We start from the raw sequence: 20,997 nt of genomic DNA on the forward strand, positions 1-20,997 counted from the left end.
TCTTTTTTGTTTACCTTATTTGTATCATTACCTTACCCATCCATATAATAATATAATATATATACTTATTATAAATAAAATCACCAAAAGTGCAAAGAAAAAATGACTTCTATGAGAGGTTTAAGTAAAAAAGGTGATCTAGAAATAACTTGTAAGTTTTAGAAATCTAAAAATAGATATGTTATTAAGATTCATTTTCGCAAATTGACAATTTCATTTTCTCAATATATTTAAAGTACTGGACACAAAAGGAATTAAATCTGGTGATATTTTCTGTATCATTGATCTACCACCAAATAAACCATTCAAAACACATCTCTTTAAAGGTCCAGATCCTACTTTTAATGAAAAGTTTACATTGTAAGTTTTTGCAAGATTGATTCCACTTTAGAAAGGTCAAACAAAGCTTATTTATTAACCAATAATTGATTAAATTATTTCAAGAGATTTGATGACCTTAAATGATGAAGAGATTACTATTGTTGTAAAAGAGCAAAAGCCGGCTGGATCTAAATTTCTTGGACAAATTCAGATTCCAATCAAGGCACTCTCGATCACACCTACACCACAAGCTTATTTCCTAACGGATCGTCCGCTCAAAGCTGGAAAGACACCAAAGGTTGTTACCGGTAGTATCCAAATACAACTGGGTTTCGTTCATCGCTACCAAAAGAAAACCAAAAAGATACCATCGCCAGAGATGAAGAGTACCAGTCCAGTACAATCCGTGCCACCTTCATCGAGCAGCAGCAGCATCTCTGACAATCGCTCGACATACTCGAGCTCCGATAGTCTCAATTCCACCGACAGCATTTCATCGATGCTCGAAGCAGGCGGTAGTCTTTCGTCGAGATCCACCACCGATGACATTGAGTATAGTCGTGAGGAGGCTGTCATAATCGATGAGACTCTCAAGGACAAAGAGTCGATCGTCATGAAGCAGTTGACTCAACAGAAGAACTTCATCAAGCAATACGGTGAAACCATTCGTAAGCGTGAGCGAGAAGGTGATAAAACGATTGCCGGTGATAAGATCAAGATTCAACAGATGCAGAAGGAACTGGATGAAATGGAGAAACTCGTTACCCAATCGACTCCTTCGTTGCAACAGATGACCAATTCACTGCTGAGTGATATTGAAGGACTGTCGAGATCGACCTCCAAGAGTACAATGCGTGTTGCCACTGTCAAGTCGGTGAGAGCGCCAGCCACTCTCTCTAGTCCTGCCTCAAAGGTTGATATTTCCACATTCAGTTTCGATGCAGCAGAGAATGAAAAGAAAATTAGAGAAGGTTTGAATCAACAGATCAAACAGCTTCAACGAGAGAATGAAAGACTGGAGAATTCATTACACCAAGAGAAGCAGCTGAGTAAACAAGCATCGGATTTGACATTGAAGCTGAAGGTGTTGGAAGCAGAGAATATATCGTTGGTTCAAGAGAAATCTGTGTTGGTTGGTCGTGCCAGCATGTTTGAGAAGGAAGTCGAAAAGTTGGAGAAAGAGATTGAGTATGAACATGGTTTGAAAAAGAAAGAGTCCAGTCGAAAGGAAGTCGAGCGTGATGAAGTACGTAGACTTTCAAAGGAATTGGAACAATCGGAAAACAGAAATAAATTACTTCAAGGTGAATTGGAGAATCAGAAAGAATTGAACAAGCTGGTCAAAGACAAGCCAACACCAACACTCTCACAAAGCACTGGTTCGTCCGACAAAGATTCAGATGCACTTAGATACAAGATAAAGATGCTCGAACTCGAGTTGGATGCTGAGAAGAAGTCGCGTGAATTCGACGTTAAGCGAGTGAAGCACTATGAACAAGAGTTGGAGAAATCCGGAAAGATGGTGATTCGTTTGGAGGCAGAGATGGAGAAACAAGATTTGGAGTTGGCGAGCTTGAAGAGAAGTATTGAACGAAAGGATCGTGACAATGTTGAAGAGCGGCTGAATGAAGTGATTCGTATCCTCACTGTATTGGCTGGTAAACCAGACGGTGCAGCACTCTCCTCGTTGGCAGCAAACAGCGACAACACAGTGTTGGGTCGTAAATTGAAGGAGTTGACTGAGAAGGCACAACAACAAACCATCAAGAGCAAAGAGATGGAGGTGGAGTTGGAGTCGGTCCGTCAACAAAAGATACAAGCCATGATTCAGAAGCAAAGAGACATGTCCGAAGAGGAATACTTTGAGTACTACGAAGAGGAGAGATCGAATATCGGTGGTGGTGCTGGCAGATCCGGTATGCTGCAAGCGAACCACAGCGACCAAATATCGGTGTTGGTTAATAAGCTGGAAAAGTTGGACAAACTCGAAGATCTAATGAGAAAACTCGACAATATGAAGTCGATGGTTCCAGCCGGTCAGGATCTCGCTGTCAGTGGTAGAAGAACACATGCTGCCATCAAAGCGGAACTCCAATCAATCCAAACTATCATTATGAATGAGAAGACACCGGATAAAGATAGAGAGGAGGCAAACATTCGCTTTGAGAAAGTCTATCAGGAACTCAGCCAAACGGAAGAGCATAAGCGTGAACTTCTTCAGATCCAAGAGGATAAGCGCAAGGTGAATGACCCACTCAACCAGAAGGCACTGGCCAAACTACAGCCAACCTACGCCGCTGCCAACATTGAACGTACTCCAGAGTTGAAAGATCGTGTCAAAGCCTATCCAGAGTTACTCTTGATTGGTTTGGACAGTAAGATCATTGCATCGAAACATCAAAACGATTTCCAATCTTACTTCCTCACCAACTGTACATTAGAGGAGCTGAGAGCGATCCGCGCTTCATTGCCCAAATGGAGAGCGGATCAGAAGAAACAAATGGAATGGACCATCTCGCTGGAGAACAAGATTGAACAATACTCAAAGAATCCACCTCCACAAAGACCAGTACCAAAGATTGAAAAACCAAAACTCAAACCATCGTTGGTCAAGCCAATTAGCAGCAATAACAACGCAGGAGGACAAGATTCGGTTATGGCAGAGTTACTCAAGAGAAGAAGAAAGATTGATTGAGAAAATTAAATAAAGCATTGCATTTTGTATTATTTCTAAATTATGAATTTATTTCTTTCTTTTTTTTTTCTTTTTGTTTACATGAATAAAACCATTTCTTCAGAAGCTGTTGGATGAATAGCACAAGTATTATCTAAATCTGATTTGTTTGCACTGTGAGAGAGAGAGAGATGTTTAGTACATGTTATTTTAATAATGAATTATATTAAATAGTTTTTATGCAACTTACCCCATCTTAATTGCAACAGCAAAACCTTGGATCATTTCATCACTACCAATACCAATTGAATGAATTCCAACAACTTTCTCTTCCTTTCCAGTGACAATCAATTTCATAAAAGTCTTTGGTTTATAATCATCTACAACTGCATAATACATATTTGTGAAACTGCAATAATAATAAAAGTAGAATGAAGTAAGTTGTTCATTAGTAACTTGTCCAATATATATTCAAATATATAATCTGTAAATTTACATACCTGCTATTATAAACTTTAACATTTTCTTTTCCATATTTTGCAATTGCTTCTTTCTCTGTAAGACCAACTGTTCCAATTGGTGGATGACTGAAAACAACGGATGGAATATTTTCATAGTCGAATTTGAGTCCCTCTTGCTTGTTGAAGAGACGTTCGGCAAGACGACGACCTGCAGCGATGGCAACTGGTGTCAACTCTTTGTTTCCAGTGACATCACCGACAGCAAAGACACCTTGTGCACCGGTGTATTGGAATTCATCGACTTTGATGTATCCACGTTCGTTCACTGAGACACCGGCGGCCTCCAATCCGATACCCTTGGTCGATGGATCTCTTCCGATGGCCCAGATAACAGTGTCGACCGGTGGCAACTCAGTGTGGTTAGTGACGACAACGATCTGTCCATTCTCAGTCTTGCGTAGCGCGGAAATCGTCGAGTTGGTAACAATGTTGATTCCGTCGGTGACCATCTGCTCCTGAAGTTTGTGAGCGACGATATCGTCGAACGTTCTCAAGAAATGATCGTGTCTGATGACCAAACTCGATTTACTACCGAGAGTATTGAGAATTCCAACCAGTTCCACAGCGATATAGCCAGCGCCAATCACAGCAACCGACTTGGGCAACTCAGCCAAATCAAAGAATCCATCGGAGGTAATTCCGAGTTCCGCTCCTGGAACCTGTGGAATCTGAGGATATCCACCGGTGGCAATCAAAATGTTATCGGCGGTATATACCTGACCGTCTACCTCCAACTGACGTGGACCAGTGAATTTTCCCCAGCCATTGATGGACTTGACGTTGGAACCGGCCAACATGTTATTGTAGATTCCATTGAGACGAGCGATGTAGGCATCACGATTCTTCTTGATGGTTGGCCAGTGGTAAGTGACCTTATCGGCACCTTCGAATCCATAGAATGGAGCGGCATGCAATGCCTCCTTGATGGTGGCGGCATTCCACATCACCTTCTTTGGTACACAACCGACATTGACACAAGTACCACCCATTCTTGTCTTTTCGATCAGACCAACCTTTACACCGTACTTGGCAGCACGTCTTGCAGTGGCAATACCACCACTACCACCACCCAAAACCAAAAAGTCAAAATGATTCTCAGACATTATTTTATCACTACTACTAAAATATCTTTTATTATAACAATTAATTATACAACTATTAAATTTACTATTATTATTATTTATGTTATTATTAATATATATAAATGTTCTTTTCAACATATGTATTTAAAGAAGTTTTTGGAACTATTGATATTTATTTTGGTTTGTTCAGTAAAAAAAATTAAAAAAAAATTAAATATTAATTGATTTTTTTTGAAAGGAAGATGATTCTACATCGAACCACTGCTTTGGAATTAGACTAATTAAATTAATTTGTTTTGTTGGTAAAAAAAATAAATTTTATTTTTAAATTATTTTATTTTTTTAGTCGTCATCAAAGAATGATTGTTTAGGTTTCTTTAATGGTTCAGTTGAAATTGGTTTGTTGTTGTTGTTGTTGTTAGATTTAGATGTGTTGTTGGTTATTGGTGTTGATGTAATTGGATTCGATTCTTCTTCAGTCGATGATGATATACTACTATTGTTACCAAATAATGAAAATATATTAAATGATTGACTCTCTTCTTCCTTTGTTGTTGTTGATGCTGCTTTAGAGTCTTGAGCAGCACTTTCATTACCACCATTGAAAAGTGATCTCCATGAAGTCATAACTTGTGTTCTCTTTTTGGTTGGTTGATTCTCGATGGCTGCTGGTTGTGTCAAGATTGGTTTTGGATTATTGACTGTGTTTACTGATTGTGTCTTTATCTTTGATTTACTATTATTATTATTTTCATTATTATTGTTATTTTGTTGTTTATTATTAACAACAGTTGTTGTTGTTGGTTGTTGATCTTGTTGTTGTTTTTGATCTTCTTGTGGTTGCTGTTTAGCTGCTGCAGCTGCTGCCTTTGCAGTTTGTTTCTTTGGTTCAATCTTCTTACCAAGTTCAAATGCTTGACTCAGCTCAGAGAGTGGATCGTATCTACCGATCTTCTTCCATTCTCTGACAAGAGGAACCTCTGGTACTTGCTCTTGTTGTTCATCGTATCCATATGAATTGTTTCTGTTGTTACCCCACTTGTTATTACTATTATTGTTATCCTCCCATTTATTAGCTTGTCTATTATTATTATTGTTATTCCATTTATCATCTTTATTCCACTTGTCATCTTTATTCCACTTATTATTGTAACCACTGTTATCTTCCCATTGTTGATTATTACTATTATTATTCCACTTATTATTCTTATTCCATTGATTACCATTGTCATCATAGTATTGTTGATCTTCATCATAATTGTTACCACCTTTTTCAGTATAGAATGGATTATCTTCTGATCTTCTTGAGTTTCTATTCCATTTATCTTCAACTGGTTGTTGCTGTTGTTGTTGTTGCTTATTATTCCATTTATTATTTTGATTGTTATTACTGTTGTTGTAGTTATCGTTGTTTTCATAACCACCTTGTTCAGCCCATTCATCTTCGAAATAATGATTATTACCATGACTATAATTATTATAACTATTTTGTTGTTGTTGTTGTTGATATTGATTATTATTATTATTCTTATTATTATTATTATTCTTATTATTATTGTTATTCTTATTATTATTATTATTCTTATTATTATTTCCACCAGCATTTTCATCATCACTGAAAGTAACAAGATCGTCAGCATCAGGCTCTGGTAGCTTTGGTGCAGACTTGTTCAACTCCATCATTCTCTTTCTAAATGCTTCTTGTCTCTTTCTCTCACCGTCTTCTGCCGATTGCTTCTTAATCTCATAGTTCATTGTATTCGAACCATCATCACCACCTTCACCTTCACCTTCGTAGTATTCACCTTCACCTTCACCATAACCTTCACCATCACCTTCGTAATACACATCACCTTCTTCACCGGCTTTGTAATATTCACCTTCACCGTTTTCATCGTCGAACGATACAACCGGTAGCTCTTTCTCTTCCTCCGGTTGAACCTGTTGGTGTGCACCGTATCTCGAACGGAAATCGGCATTCTTACTGGTGTTTCTCTTGAGACTACCGATGACACCGTTGCTATAGTCGTTGATCAACGATTTGAACTTATCGACATAGGAATGTAGAATCTTCTTTTCGATTCTCTCTCTCTTCTTACTCTGAAGCGCATCGAGTGCCTTCTTTCTCTGATATTCCTCTTCGATCTCGATCTCCACCTTTTTCAACTTTTCCAACTTTTCTTGTACTTCTTTTTGCTCCAATTCAATCATCTTTTCCCACCTACATAATAATAACATATTAAATATTAATTGATTATACTCTATATTAACAAAACAAACTGATATCAACAACTAATACTAACTTTTTCTTATAATGTAAAGATGCTTTTGCAATTGTAAGTACAGAACCTTTCCATTTTGTTTTATTCAATGAGTTCAATACTATTTTAGTTTATAAAAGTTTTGATTTGTTATGTTAGTATTATATTATAATATTATTAAGTATATATGACGACTATGTACATACATAAAGTTAAAGAATCTTGAGATTGAAAGAAGATATCGGCGAATGCAAAACCTTTGTAGACCTTTGTGACTTCATCGTAGACATGCTCCAATTGCTCAACGTTACAATTACTTGAGATACTTGTGAATAGCTTTGACAACTCCGATAGCTCTACATTCTCTGATAGACCACCGATATACATTCTCATTGTACTTGGAAATACAATTGGTTCTACCACAGGTACAACTTGTTCTTTTTCTTTTTGTTTATTATTATTCTTTCTCTGTTGCTGTTTCTCTTTCTGTTGTTGTTGTTGTTTCTGTTTCTTTACTTGTTCAACGCTCATTTCATTATCATCCTCATCGAATGTAACAACTTGATTATCATTACCATATCCATAGTTATTATAACTATTATTATTATCTTCATAACTATTATTATATCTATTGTTGTTGTTATTATTATTCTTTTCAAACTTATTATTATTATCTCTTTGTTGTCTTTTATTATTAGATTGTTGACTATATTGATTATATGATTTGTAAGTAGTAGCTGTGTGTTCATTATCATCGTCAGCTTGAAGATGTTTCTCTTGTTCCAAACGTTTCAAACGTTTCTGTTCTCTCTCTTGTTCCTTCTTGTTCTCAAGACCCGGAATACGTTCTGTTTTCTTCTTTCTATCGTTATTATTATTATAGATATTCTCGTCGAATCCAGTGTTATCTTTATCGTCATTATTACTATTATTACTAGAGTTATTATTACTTGTACTACTGCTACTACTACCACCAGATTCTGAGTAGAATTGATTATCACCACCTTTTTTCTTTCTCTTATTATTGTTGTTACTGCTATCATGATCAATCCAATCGTTCATATATTGATTCTGACTTGCAGTCATTTGAATGGCGGGCTTAGCAACTTCCGGAACCTTTTCAGCATGGTCCATCAGACTGCTCATGATATCGAATCTAAAATCGAAATCACCCATCTTTTAAAATCTATTATTATATATTATTTAAATATATATATAAATATTAAAAAGTTAAAAAATTAGATTAGATTTATTATTTGTGTCAACACTAAAAACACTCAATCAAATCATCATTGTCATTTTCGTTCGTTTTTTTTTTTTTCAAAATTTTGAAAAAAAACACAAAAATAAATAAATTAAAATAAGAGAATCACACCCACCACAATATATTTTTGATTTTTTTAAAAATAATATTAATAATAATTTTTTGAAAAGGAAAGAATAGACACTGACCACCTTTGCAAAAGATTAAATTATTTTGTTTGTTTTTCATTTTGTTCATTGACAATTCATAATAATCTAAAAGTGAGTATTGTACTACTATAAAAAAAATAAATAAGAAAACAATCTGTGTGGGGTTGTTGTTGTAGTGTGTTTAGTTTAGTAGTTTATATAGTGTAGTATCAATAATTACAATAATTATAATATAATAAACACACTTTCGAATTTATATATATTTTTTTTTCAAAGGTGTTTTACTTTTTTAAAAATATTTTTAATTATTATCCACTCATTTTTATTTTTATTATTGACTTTTGACTTGAAAAACAACCAGCAAAAACAACAATGTCCCAAACAGATAATGATTTCATTATCATTCAACAAAAGCAACAAGAACAGGAACATCAACAACAAGAAGAAGAAGAATTAGTAGATAATAATAATAGTTATAATACATCTATTCCTATATTACCACCATTAAATATTATCAATAATAATAACAACAACAACATTACTAGTAATAATAACATTGATATTGACATTGATATTGATAGATCTGAAAATAACATAATTGATACTAATAATAATCTACTACAACAAAACAAATCGCAGATGAATAGCTATGAGTTTAATAATAATGTTGTTGGTGAAACAGGTGGTGTAAATAATAATAGTGGTATTGGTAGCAATAGTAATGTCGATAACTCAACACCATTGTCACCACCATCGTTCCTTACTGGTGGAGGTTCATCACTCAACTCTAGTTCATCGCAAACAGGATCATCACTGCACCAACGTTTAAATTTCAATGTTATCACATCGAAAGTCAAGGAATTCAAAGACACACGTCTTCAAAACACACGTGACTGGTATCTATTCGTTGGAAAGAGAGATAAATACGGTGTACCAACCATGAGCAGTGCAACTGAGCGTGTCAAAGAGAACATCATCTATTTCCAAACAAACTATTTGATTCTCTTTTTCATTTTCGCAACTTATGTTATGTAGGTATAATACATGCTTAGTTTTTATCATTGACACAACTACTATGATTATAATCATAATATATATATTAACACAAGCAATCTATATATTTCACAGTTTTACAAAGCCATTGTTTTTATTATTATTAGTATTGTTGGCACTCATTCATATATATCTTAACTATGTAAATCCAGAACTACCAGAAATTCAAAAGAAGATTGGAATTGGACTTCAAATTATCTTGTCAGTTTACTTTTTACTCTCTGCAGGTTCCGATATTGTTTGGTTGATTGGTGCAACTCTCTCAAGTATGAAATTCTCAAACAACACATCATCATCATCACATTATTTTATTCGTTCAACCACTTTAAAGAATGTAAAGTACTAACTAACCATTTTAATTTATCTTTTCTTTATTATTATTATTATTATTTTTTAGTTGTATTATTGCATGCAGCATTCCATGTTCCACAATCAACAGATGACTCACAAGTATCATTTGGTAGTAGTTCAGTTTAAATAATAACTGTGCTGCAACAATAAAAAGAAAGAAATCTGTTTTATTTGTTAAATTATATAATAAAATAAATTACTTATTGATCAATTTTAATACTTTTATAACTTATACTTTAATAATATATTCAAAAGATAATATTATAATATATTTATTACTTCTTTTAAATTACGTTATTATTTAATTGATTGATAAAAGGTGTTTAATTTAATCATCGTATTGTTCAGATTTCTTTACTTTAACAGTTAAAAACAAATGTATACGACGATTAAATACTTTTTCTAGTTCCTTTCTCGATTCCAAATAGATTGCTTTGATGGTTTGTCCGTTACGCCCCAGTATCGCTGATTTGTGAGAGTCTTTCTTTACTATTAAATCTTGATCGATTCTCAAGTCACCATTTGTAAACGTAGTCCACCCGATTGTATTCTGTGTAACCTGATACGGTATTTCCAATCTCATTTTTTCATAAATCTTTTCTTTTACAATCTCTGATGCTCTAAATATATCTGTTTGATCTGTTTTCTAAATATATGTTTTGTTAATTGATTGAATTAGTTTGTTAGTTCAGTATATATTGTCATTTTGTTGTTCTTTGTTTGTTTGTTTGTTTGTTAACTTACAATTTCATTATTGAATTCCCATTTACCATCGATTGCTTTCGAAAATAGATAGTCTTTAAGTGTGTCGGTGTGAATGTTGTTGGTTGCCGATGTGATGAATGTATCGGTGAAGATGTTTCCTTCGTTCAGCTTGGAGATGAGATGCAGTAGGTTCTCCTTCTGACGCACCAAGTCGACTTTGTTGATGATCAAAATAAACTCTTTCGAGAGATTCGTCTCTTTGTAGACGCGCATCTCTTTGAGTAGCTCGATCATCTGACTCTCTAGTTCCACCAGGATGTGGTTGGTGTCACCGGTGTGCTCCTGTGAGGCGTCGACCACCAACAACACCAAATCCGCTTCCTTGACGACGCCCCACGCCATATTAACAAACTCTCTGATCTTTGACTTCTTCTCAAAGTGTTTCATAATACCGGGGGTATCGTGAAACACCACCTGTATGTTATCGTTCGTCATGATACCGACGATGTTGTCACGAGTGGTGTGCTCACGGCTCGAAACGGCACAGACCTTCTCGCCGACCAGCGTATTGACCAACGAAGATTTACCTGCATTCGGTGCACCAATAACTGCTACATTCAATTTCTTCTGACCCTCTGTTGAAGGTGGTTCTTTCATTGTCAACAACAGCTCAGAGTAATCTATAGATTAAGAAGGAAAATATAATTATATAACTATTTGTAAATAAGTGTGTTTGTTGTCGTTTGTTAAAACACTGTTAATTCATTACTTACTTGGTGGTGTAATATTATAGTTTCTAACGATTCTTTTATATTGAGGAGGATTTAACTTTCTTCCTTTCTCTTTTATCTTGAGTTGTTGATGTTCTAGTTCTTCGAGTTGGTGTTGCTTGGGATCAACTTGTTTTGTATATCGCTTCATGATGACCATGCTTCTTCTAGGTATCAATGGTCCTACCTCTCCAAATGATGGTGAGAGACATCTAGTTATACTACTTTTCAAACAAAGATTAAACATTTTATTAAATAATCAAACAAAAAACTATTTGAGTTTATTGATTTTAAAAAAAAAAAAAAACGAATAATTAGTTTTTGCAAATTCTTAAACATATATTTTATTAACAAAACTTAAAATTCTTTATTTTTTTTTTAATGATTTAATTTAATGACTGTTGATTATTATTGGGTTGTTTATTTTATTAGATTGATTACATCATTCCATAGAGAATTGGATAATGTTCGATTTCTAGGCACAACAAAACTATTGACATAATAAAAGAGATTGCAAAGTGATTTCGATGTGGTTCGATATTCTTGGGTGTGATTCTTGGTTTCATATGCAACACCTCCCCTGAGACGTGAAGACAATCCCCAAGTACTGTATCTTGTCTTTCTCAATGAGACATTCGAATAATCGCTTACTTGCTTGCACGAGATCCGGTAATATCAAATGAGTAATGTTTTCGTTGGTTTTAAATGCCTCTTCAATATGATAGCCACCTGATACTTGATTATTAAATAGCGATAGGAAAGTGATTGTCTGGTTGTTTTGCACGAATTTCTTGAAAGACAACTCTATTCGATAGTCATCTCGAATACAGTTGTGGAGCAAGAGGTGGGTGATGGTCTTATTGATTTCGAATGACTCAAAGAGTTGCGAGCAAACAATTAATCCCATGCTGTCAAGCAAGAGGTATTTAATCGTTGTGTTCAATGCCCATATCTGAGCAAATGCTTGTTGAGATTCTGGGGTGATCTTTCTATGGTTTGCATAGTGGTAACACCAATTTCTAATGGAAAGTCTTTTGATAGTTTGATTGGAAGCCAGGCTTTGCATACTCTGTTCCAGTTCTCTGGATCTTCCAGGGGGACACCACTATGCTCGTTGATACCATAACATTTGCAAAGTCCATGACCATCTTCACTGCCACCAAGATGACAGAAGGAAATAGCAACCGCCAATGATTCAATATGTGGACATTCGCAGACGGCAACAAGTAAATCACGTAGTTCTATTAAATCATCATCAATTCTCAAGTGTCTGAGTGTCTTGATTCTAAAGAGTGTGTTGTATCTAGTATGCATTCTGGGATTCTCGTCGCCCCATACATTTTCGAAGCGAAGATTAATCGAATCTGTTTGCCACCATCTAACAACATTGTAAAAGTTTTCTGTCACTATTTTCTTGTCACCTTCCATCTCCATGTCTTTAACTTTCATTTTGATAGACTTTATGTTTTTAAATTTCGAAAAGTCATAGTCAATGGTAATCTCTTCAGCACCAAAGTCGGAGAGGAATTTACGATGAAAATCAACTTTGACATGAATATCGATATGTGGATAGCTCTCGGCTAGAAAGGCAACCACCCAATCACCAACTTGAGTTCGAATGACAATGGTTGTGAGATTTGGGAAATTGTCAATATAGTCACACACGATGTCCAGTCTATCCTCATCAGACTTTTGTTCATCGTTCCAACCACGCTCTTGGATTGTTAGTCTGAGAATATTATCAACGTGGTAGAGTGACCACGGTGTTGGGAGGATAAGACGACTTTCTAACTTATCGAATTGACTACAATCGCCTTTCCAAGCTGCATTGAATCGAGTGACTCGACATGAAACATATTTAAACCATGATTTGCAAACCAATGCGAGCGTGAGCAGTTTCTCGAAAGATGGAACTCTGTTTCCATCAGTATCTGAAACCCTTCTTCTCATCAGTGGAACTAAGATATTATTTTGTTCAAACAATGCGAGGTATTGATGCGAGGCATGCTGAACGATACAACTCTGAACAAAAGATGGCAATTGACAATGGATGGGAGTAAGCACCCTAGTATCAGGTGGCATACTACCATTATCATCGTATACATCTACCTTTGAAAAGGGGATATTACTACTATATGATACTTTTGAACGTGGAGATCTCAAATGAGACATTATTTATTTGTATAAAGATGTTTGAAAAAAAGGAAGACATTTTAATTAATAAAATATTTATCTTTACTAGCCATGATGAGGGTAATAATTTTGAATGAGGCAATAAACAAGTATGATCAAACTGAGGGATAAAAAATTTTGTAATTTAGAATTTTTTTTAAAAAACAAAGAAATTCTCTTGTTTTTTGGTCAAACTAATACCCGTACAAGAGATGTTGTTGAATACCGAGTTCCATGAAGAGGTTGTTGTGAATATACAAAATAAAAGGATTTTTTTTTTTTAAAGTTACCTCTTATCTTGAGGAGCAACCGTGGATTTTATTTGAGAATTTTGAGTATTAAGTGAATCATTATCCTGAGAGGTGAGTAGTTTTCGAGTTTTTTGCTAATTCCTCGATTCATTCTCTAGAGATTTTTAAATAATTAAAGAAATGAAATGAATACTTTTTTAGTTTATTAATAAAAATACTATCGATAAATATTTTCGGAACTTCATCAAAAAAGCGTTGTTGGTCTAGTGGCAGAATTCTTGCCTACCAAGCAGGAGACCCGGGTTCGATTCCCGGACAACGCATTTATAATTTTAAAGTAACTTTAAATCGCATGCGGTATAAAGCCACATCCAAGGTCAAAGCGCATATTCTGGCTGTACTCTCACACCTTCCCTATCAACCACAATCGCACTGGTCATGTCTGTGAGTTCTGTGGTGACACCTTCACTGAACTCTGCAACCCACATGAGCACTTCCATGCTCTGCATTAACGCGTAAATTTAAATCTGATTGGAATCTAAATCCTTCCAACTACGTGCCACCACTTTATTCTGTTGTTCATCAACACTCAACTACTGTTAGATATATTCGATCCTAATACTACTCAACTTATTAATTAATAATAACTATAAACAATAATAATAATAATAATAATAATAATATTTTATTGGCTATTTCTCACGGCATGTGTGAGAATGTATATATAATATAAAACACGAACTAGCAGGTTAATATCAATACCTGCAATTTGTTGACTGATCATGAGTCAACAAATCTTTTTTTTGAAAAAAAAAAAAAAAAAAAAATCTAGTATCTTCAATACTATCTTGGACCCCATGAACCTACAGTAACTAGCAGGCTTATCATAGGTGAACACCGAGTGGTTTACACACGTACCCGCTTAGAATTCTAAGTGGCTTAATTACTCAGTCTGCCAAAACAAATTAATGGGAACATCATCCCTTACTCAAAAATGATGGCCATCTCACCGGCCTGTGGCTGAATTGTTCCAACAATAAATAACACGAACTGTAGGGTAATATCAGCTCTACACCTTTGACTATCAGTAATGGTAGAACAAGGATAATTTAAAAAAAAAAAAAAAAAAAAAGCATGCTTAGGTAATACAAACAATTAATAAAGATATTCATCATATAAGTTTCAACAAAAAACAAAACAAAAACATATCTTTAACCACTATGTTTTAATGAGTATTCTTTCATTATCTCTACCAAGTCATCTCTCTTCATCTTCTTTAGTTCATCTTGATATATATTTTCTGTTTATCTAATATCTCTTTTGTCATCTTCTCTTATTTATCTATTATTAATCAAATAAAAACTGTTCCATACATGTAAATTTAATACATGTAAACTAAATATAATATATATATTCTCCATTGTCAGAGTCAGAATCACTATCATTTAAATAGGTGGGGAGGAAGCTGAAAACATTAGAGTATAGAAACTTGAGATTCGGATAGGTCTCTTCGATCGTTTGGTTTTCAATGTGATTCTCTGTGGCATCGTAGATCTTCTTGGCATACCTTTTGATTGTGCCCCGCGAGTTAGTGAATGGTCGATGTTTCGATTTGATGTGTGCATAGCCAGTGGCTCTATTGCTATTGGTCTTTGAATATACGCAATGATCGTTGTTGTGAAAGATGATGCGTTTGATCGATGGTGAATTCGATGCCACTTTGAAGGTGACCGACAGATCATCAAAGATATCCAGTGTTTCGATGGTCCGATTGGTTTTGAGCACCGGTATGACCCGGTTGTTACTGTCATGACAGGCATAGAGTTTACGAACCTGGCATGCAGGCGAGCATAACAGCTGTGTCACCGACTCGCCTAATCCACAATGGACATTACTAATGATGAGCTTGGTGATACTGCCAAGTTGACTTCTAATGAAATCGATTTCTTCTGGTCCTACTGAATCGACACTGAGAGTGGTTAGTTGGGTGTTCTCACCGAGGATATTTGGGATTCTGGCTAATAACTTCGGCAGTTTCAACTTGCGAATTGAACTACTGAAAATATGTGATACGGTTGGCATTTTGTTCAGTTGTACCGTGGAGATATCCAGTGATGTCAATTGTGGTATTTGTTGCAGCATTTCATATATTCTAATGGCGTCTAACTTAATCTGATAGAATGTCAGTGAGTCGAGATTCGGCATGTATTTTTTGATCGATTTACAATGTTGCATTTGGAACGGCATATCTCTAGCATGTGTTAGCTTTAGATTTGTAACACTTTTGAAGATCAGTTCTATTTCTTCGGTTGTGCATGTTGTTGTAGTCTTGTCTGTTAGTTGTCTGAAGATAGCCATTGACATTGTTAGATGTTTGATATTCTTGAGTACTGAGAATGGATTGATAACACTGTTCTTCAGTTGTTGTGCTAAAGTTTCATAAGGAGAGGCAGCTAGTTGTATGTGAATAGTTGTTTTGGTTGAGAAAACATTGAATCGAGTGAACAACGATGATATAAGTTTGTATAACTCTTTCGAAACCAAACCAATAGAGAGCAGCCATCGGTAGTTTGAACAAAGTTGATTTGTATTCAAAATCACATCGATATCATCATGCCAGAGATCACGAATGATTCGAGAGATGATCAATTTTGGCAATCGATATTCAACAGTTCCACGATGATACTTTTCGATTGAGTTGTCTGTAACCAACTTTGATTTCAAATCTTTGAGATGTTCTTGTCGTTTAATGATCGCATCAATTAACATAACTTTCTTTAGGAACCACTATGTTTTAATGAGTATTCTTTCATTATCTTTACCAAGTCATCTCTCTTCATATAATTAAGTTCATCTTGATTATATATTTTCTGTTTATCTAATATCTCTTTTGTTGTCATCTTATCTTTTTATAATAATCACAACAACAAAATCCTTCTCACCACGAGAAGACAAAACTCACTTTTTTAATTTTTTTTTGAATTAAATAAACAATTTTAAATATATTAAGATAAATATTTTTTGTTTATTTAACTAACTATATAATCTTTGAAATATTTAATATTTTAAATGAAATTTGATTGTTTTAAAAAAAGATGGGAATTTAGTTTACTTTGGGTATACTGGAGCATTCTTTGAGTAGATACCAAAGTGGCAATTGTCGAAATAGTAACCACCGTAGCTTGGTGATTTGAAGACTGCAAGGAGATTACCGTTGACCAATTGACCATCGCTGTCCTTGTATGGACCGTTCTTGGATGGATCGACATTCTTTGGTGAAATTGCAATTGGACCGAGCTTGGCGAGTTCAGAAGCTGGGATAAGACAAACGTATTGAGTGTTCGGTTGGACACGGTAGATAGAGTAACCGTTGTTGTCGGTGCTCACAATGGCAACTGGATTGTTGGAGGTTGGCACCATCAAGTAGGATGTCATGTTGGCAATACCTGGCTCGTTAGCATCTTGAATACCGTTGAGATTGGTATCCCACCAGATTCTACCGACTTGAGTTTGGTCCATGGAGCTATCGTAGATGGCAGTGATGTCTCCGAGACCGTTGGACTTTCCAAAGGTTGGAGCCTTCGATGACACTGAGATGTAGAGCGAGAATCCCTTGAGGACACGACCGGTAGTTGAGTTGTACCAACGGATCGAACCTTCGAAGGTTTCGTACATATCGAAACCAGTGGTAACAATGACCTGAGGACCACCCTTGACAGCGGCAAACGACGAGATGTAGTCGTGGATACCTGGCTTCTTGACGTCAAAGTACTGACCACCACCTGGACCAAAGTAGAGTCCAGAGAGTGACTTTTGATTTGGACTGGATCCGAGGTAACCACCGCAGACACCATTGTTCTCGAGGAAGTAGTAACCGGTCGGTGAGAGACAGGCGACCAACATATCTGGAGCAGAGACTGTGGAACCGATATCTCCGGAACGATCCTTGAATCCCATAACCAAGTGACCCAAATCATCAAAGATAATGGAGGTGAGCATTGGCTGGGCGGTATCGGTAACAGTCCAACGAGTCCATTGTGAACCGACACAGTTGGCAAAGTTATCCATGTAACGGCAACCACGAGCGTAGTTCATAGTGAACGATAGGACATTGATAAACTTCTTGTTGGCACGGTCATACTTGAGAATGTAGGTGGAGAGAGTCGATCCAAGTTCACCAGCACAGACACCACCAGTGTACAAATCGTTTTGGTAGACGGTAACTGGGAAGATATGCCAGTCGTTTGGAGCGCTACATCCTGGATTGGGTACGTTGATGGCGACAACGTTGGTAGCAGTTGGTGTTTGACGGAGTGGAATCGAGACGATATCGTTTCTAAACAAGTTGGTTACGTAGAGATAATCGTTGGTAGCAATCATTTCACCGAAAGCAATCTTTCCGACCCATGGACCGGCAACATCACGCTCACGGTAATCGAAGGAATGGGTGTATGGACCACAGTATTGAGTACCGTAGAGTGCATTCAAATTGGCGTATACAGTGATACCGAGCTTACTGTTGATCTTGTAGATAGCACCGGTTCCATATGGACCGATATCACTACCAGTCTTGTGGTAGGCGGAAACAAAAGTGTCACCAGTCTTGGGGTCGTAGGCGATACCGTTGACGGCACCGACTTGTCCGTGGGTAGCCATCTTGTAGATATACTGTGAACCTTCGGCTTCGTATCCTTTTCCAACGGCGTTACTGTAGAATGCAACGACGGTAGTGTGATCTCTGTATGGACCGTTGTTGGCACCCTTGACAAAGCATGTTGTGGCGAATGACTTGGGGTAGTTGTTACCCTTATCGGAACCGGTCTGGTTGTAATATACCAAACCAAGAGACAAGCTGCTATCACCACCTCTGACGAATCTAACCAAAGCGGCACCGGTCGATACCAAGTAATCTGGAACAACATACTCAATACGGTATGGGATATTGGGGTTGAGACCTGGAATCTTCCATTTTCCGTTGGCGTCGGTGATGGCCGATCCAATTGGATATCCATAGACTGGAGAGTAAACGATGACTTGAAGACCAGAGATTCCTGGTTCTCCATTGTCTTGTAGACTGTTGAAGTTTGGATCGTAAAAGACGGTTCCACCGACATCACCCTTTCCGTCGTTTGGTCCGGCTGGGAACAAACCATAGTCACCGAGTGGAGTGATGGTTGGATTGACAACATTGTCACCAGGAACCGATGGTCTTGTCAATCCATCGATTGGAATTCTGATTGGACCGATGGGACCTGGATCAACCAATCCATTTGGAACTGGCTTGATGTAGAGATAGTATGGTTGGTTGTTTGGAACATTTTGGAATGTAACTTTTCCGTTTTCATCAGAGATTGATTGCACTGGTTTACCATCCTTATCTAGAACCGGTTTACCACTGCCATCCAACAAATACACAACTGTATTTGGAATTGGTTTCTCATTGTTATCTTTAATACCATTACCATTGCCATCAACAAACAAATTGGTAGTGAAAGCACCGCTGTCCTTTATTGGTGGAGAGGTAGTGGAGTTGGTACTTGGAGAAACCGAGGTGTTTGTAGAAGTTAAGATATATGTCAAATCACCAGTTGGAACATTGGTGACTTGTCCAGAACTTGGGTTGGTAGTTTGGTAGTTGGTCATATCGGTGGTTGGAGTGACGGTTGGTTTGTTGGTTGGGTTGTTAGTTGGATCACCGGTTTGAGTGGCGGTAGCAGAGGTTGGAATGAGAGTGGCCGAGTTGGAACTGGCACCACTTGGCTTGACAGTGGCAGTTGGATAGAGTGTCACTGGATTGCTGTCTTGTCCTTCGATGGGTGGCACGTAGAAGTAAAAGTCCATCTCATCCATACCGGCGGGATAACCTTCGGATTTGATGAGCGGTGTTTTGAAAATCGGTAGTGTTATGATGTATTTTCCTTTGATCGGTTGATCGTATTGAGTTGGACGATGGACACAACCGTTGCACGAGTAATCTGGGTAGATCTTACCGAATCTATAACCGGCGGGGTTGGTCAAACGAATGCGGTAGGTGTGATATGGAATGAGATCGTCGAAACGGTACCAACCGAAAGCACTGGATGGTGTTGGGTTTGGAGCGACGGCGGAGCCTGAGAAACCAATGACCGGTGTTTTGTTGGTGGCGACATCGATAATGCTGGCCATGGCACCTGGAACACCGAATTCATAACCTCCCTGGTGGAAACCATCGTTGTTCTTGTCGTGGTAGACGAAACCATCGAGTGTAACTGCGTAGTTGGCGCTGAGTGGTGGATATGGTTTGTTGAGATCACCTGGATAGGTAATATAGGTGTTGAGAGGAATGTTGGTGGATCCCGCTGGAGTACCTGGTGAAGCAACCAAGGGGATGTGTGTAGGCGGGTAGTGTTGAGATGAATTGCGAGTTGGAGTTATCGCCTGGCAGAGTTGGACGGATGCATCCCTTACATACGAAATCAGTGTTGAGCTTACCGAAAGTGTAGCCAGCCGGGTTGGAAGCAATGATTTGGTAGTAGTAGTTTGGCTTCAAGTTGTCAAAGTGGAAACGACCGTTACCAGTCGATTGAGTGGGTGTAGCAACTGGGGTGCTGTTCTGACCGGTTGGATTGAGTCCAGTCCAGTCGACGATGTAGGTCTGTACGTTGGGTACACCGATTTCTCCGCTGTCCCAGATTCCGTTGTTGTTGACATCGTAGTAGTACCAACCGTAGATGGCCATTTTTGGGTTGTCGCTTCCACCCCAGGCAGTTGACGAACTGGCAGTGGCAAACTGAGCGGTTGTTTTTTGTGCGCCTGTCTGGGTGGTCGGATTGACTGGATCGGGGGTGGTGATGTTCAACTGCAAACTGAGAGTGGTTGGCAGTTGGGTGTCGGCACGGTACATCGGTGCATGGAACGAATCGGGAGTTAGCAAGAAATTCGCTTTGAGGGCGTCCGGTTGCTGGATGAATTGGATCTGGGTTTCTACCGTCTTTGGATACGAACGGAACAGCCAACCTGGTTGACTGACGAAATTGAAAACGTACAATCTGACATCACCAAGCATATCGTAGATGTAGGTACCGTTGGCAGAGAGAGTGACATTGGGAATTTGGTTACCATAGAGATCGACGTGTGTAGCATTCATGCTTGGATAAATAAAAACACCGGGAACGGGTGGTTCACCTGGTTGGTATTTCGTGTCGCCATTCAAATCCTCGAAAGCCATAACGGAAAGCGCAAAAGTATCACCACGAACCGGTGCTCTTGGAATTGGTGACACTAATTCCAACTCCAACGAATGGACCATCATACAAAACATCAGTGCCACAAGCACCAATGATATTGTTTTGTTGATCATGATTAATATAATATATTATATTCCTATTATTATTACAAAGATCCTATATATATTATTAGATATGTGGAAAAATAAGAATTAGAA

General features: G+C 37.3%; 8 protein-coding genes and 1 non-coding gene across 9 annotated transcripts; 3 read left to right on the forward strand and 6 right to left on the reverse strand.

Moving 5' to 3' along the window:
* Positions 1-102: 102 nt before the first annotated feature.
* Positions 103-3,016, forward strand: DG1113 (C2 domain-containing protein; the record flags this gene model as incomplete). The annotated part of the gene is made up of 3 exons (XM_020577246.1): positions 103-151; positions 237-360; positions 445-3,016. The coding sequence occupies 3 exons, from the start codon at positions 103-105 to the stop codon at positions 3,014-3,016; spliced, it is 2,745 nt and encodes a 914-aa protein (XP_020432920.1).
* Positions 3,017-3,093: 77 nt separating this feature from the next.
* On the reverse strand, positions 3,094-4,619 carry gsr (glutathione-disulfide reductase; the record flags this gene model as incomplete). The annotated part of the gene is made up of 3 exons (XM_020577247.1): positions 3,094-3,169; positions 3,246-3,404; positions 3,496-4,619. The coding sequence occupies 3 exons, from the start codon at positions 4,617-4,619 to the stop codon at positions 3,094-3,096; spliced, it is 1,359 nt and encodes a 452-aa protein (XP_020432921.1).
* Positions 4,620-4,940: 321 nt separating this feature from the next.
* PPL_06390 (uncharacterized protein) lies at positions 4,941-8,035 on the reverse strand (the record flags this gene model as incomplete). The annotated part of the gene is made up of 3 exons (XM_020577248.1): positions 4,941-6,819; positions 6,902-6,980; positions 7,066-8,035. 3 exons carry the CDS (start codon positions 8,033-8,035, stop codon positions 4,941-4,943), a joined length of 2,928 nt encoding a protein of 975 aa, XP_020432922.1.
* A 609-nt stretch (positions 8,036-8,644) lies between these two features.
* On the forward strand, positions 8,645-9,802 carry prafA (PRA1 family protein; the record flags this gene model as incomplete). The annotated part of the gene is made up of 3 exons (XM_020577249.1): positions 8,645-9,303; positions 9,401-9,591; positions 9,723-9,802. 3 exons carry the CDS (start codon positions 8,645-8,647, stop codon positions 9,800-9,802), a joined length of 930 nt encoding a protein of 309 aa, XP_020432923.1.
* A 202-nt stretch (positions 9,803-10,004) lies between these two features.
* On the reverse strand, positions 10,005-11,398 carry PPL_06392 (uncharacterized protein; the record flags this gene model as incomplete). Its single annotated transcript, XM_020577250.1, has 4 exons — positions 10,005-10,322; positions 10,421-10,549; positions 10,931-11,061; positions 11,155-11,398. The coding sequence occupies 4 exons, from the start codon at positions 11,396-11,398 to the stop codon at positions 10,005-10,007; spliced, it is 822 nt and encodes a 273-aa protein (XP_020432924.1).
* Positions 11,399-12,090: 692 nt separating this feature from the next.
* On the reverse strand, positions 12,091-13,323 carry PPL_06393 (uncharacterized protein; the record flags this gene model as incomplete). Its single annotated transcript, XM_020577251.1, has 1 exon — positions 12,091-13,323. One exon carries the CDS (start codon positions 13,321-13,323, stop codon positions 12,091-12,093), a length of 1,233 nt encoding a protein of 410 aa, XP_020432925.1.
* A 503-nt stretch (positions 13,324-13,826) lies between these two features.
* PPL_06394 lies at positions 13,827-13,897 on the forward strand. Its single transcript has one exon. It is a non-coding gene; the product is annotated as a tRNA-Gly (tRNA).
* A 198-nt stretch (positions 13,898-14,095) lies between these two features.
* On the reverse strand, positions 14,096-16,474 carry PPL_06395 (uncharacterized protein; the record flags this gene model as incomplete). Its single annotated transcript, XM_020577252.1, has 5 exons — positions 14,096-14,167; positions 14,948-14,969; positions 15,064-15,224; positions 15,534-16,361; positions 16,397-16,474. 5 exons carry the CDS (start codon positions 16,472-16,474, stop codon positions 14,096-14,098), a joined length of 1,161 nt encoding a protein of 386 aa, XP_020432926.1.
* A 208-nt stretch (positions 16,475-16,682) lies between these two features.
* colC (colossin C) lies at positions 16,683-20,862 on the reverse strand (the record flags this gene model as incomplete). Its single annotated transcript, XM_020577253.1, has 2 exons — positions 16,683-19,867; positions 20,022-20,862. The coding sequence occupies 2 exons, from the start codon at positions 20,860-20,862 to the stop codon at positions 16,683-16,685; spliced, it is 4,026 nt and encodes a 1,341-aa protein (XP_020432927.1).
* Positions 20,863-20,997: the final 135 nt, after the last annotated feature.

This window comes from Heterostelium album (assembly GCF_000004825.1).
Source record: "Heterostelium album PN500 unplaced genomic scaffold PPL_contig15, whole genome shotgun sequence".
NCBI classification, from domain to species: Eukaryota; Evosea; class Eumycetozoa; order Acytosteliales; family Acytosteliaceae; genus Heterostelium; species Heterostelium album.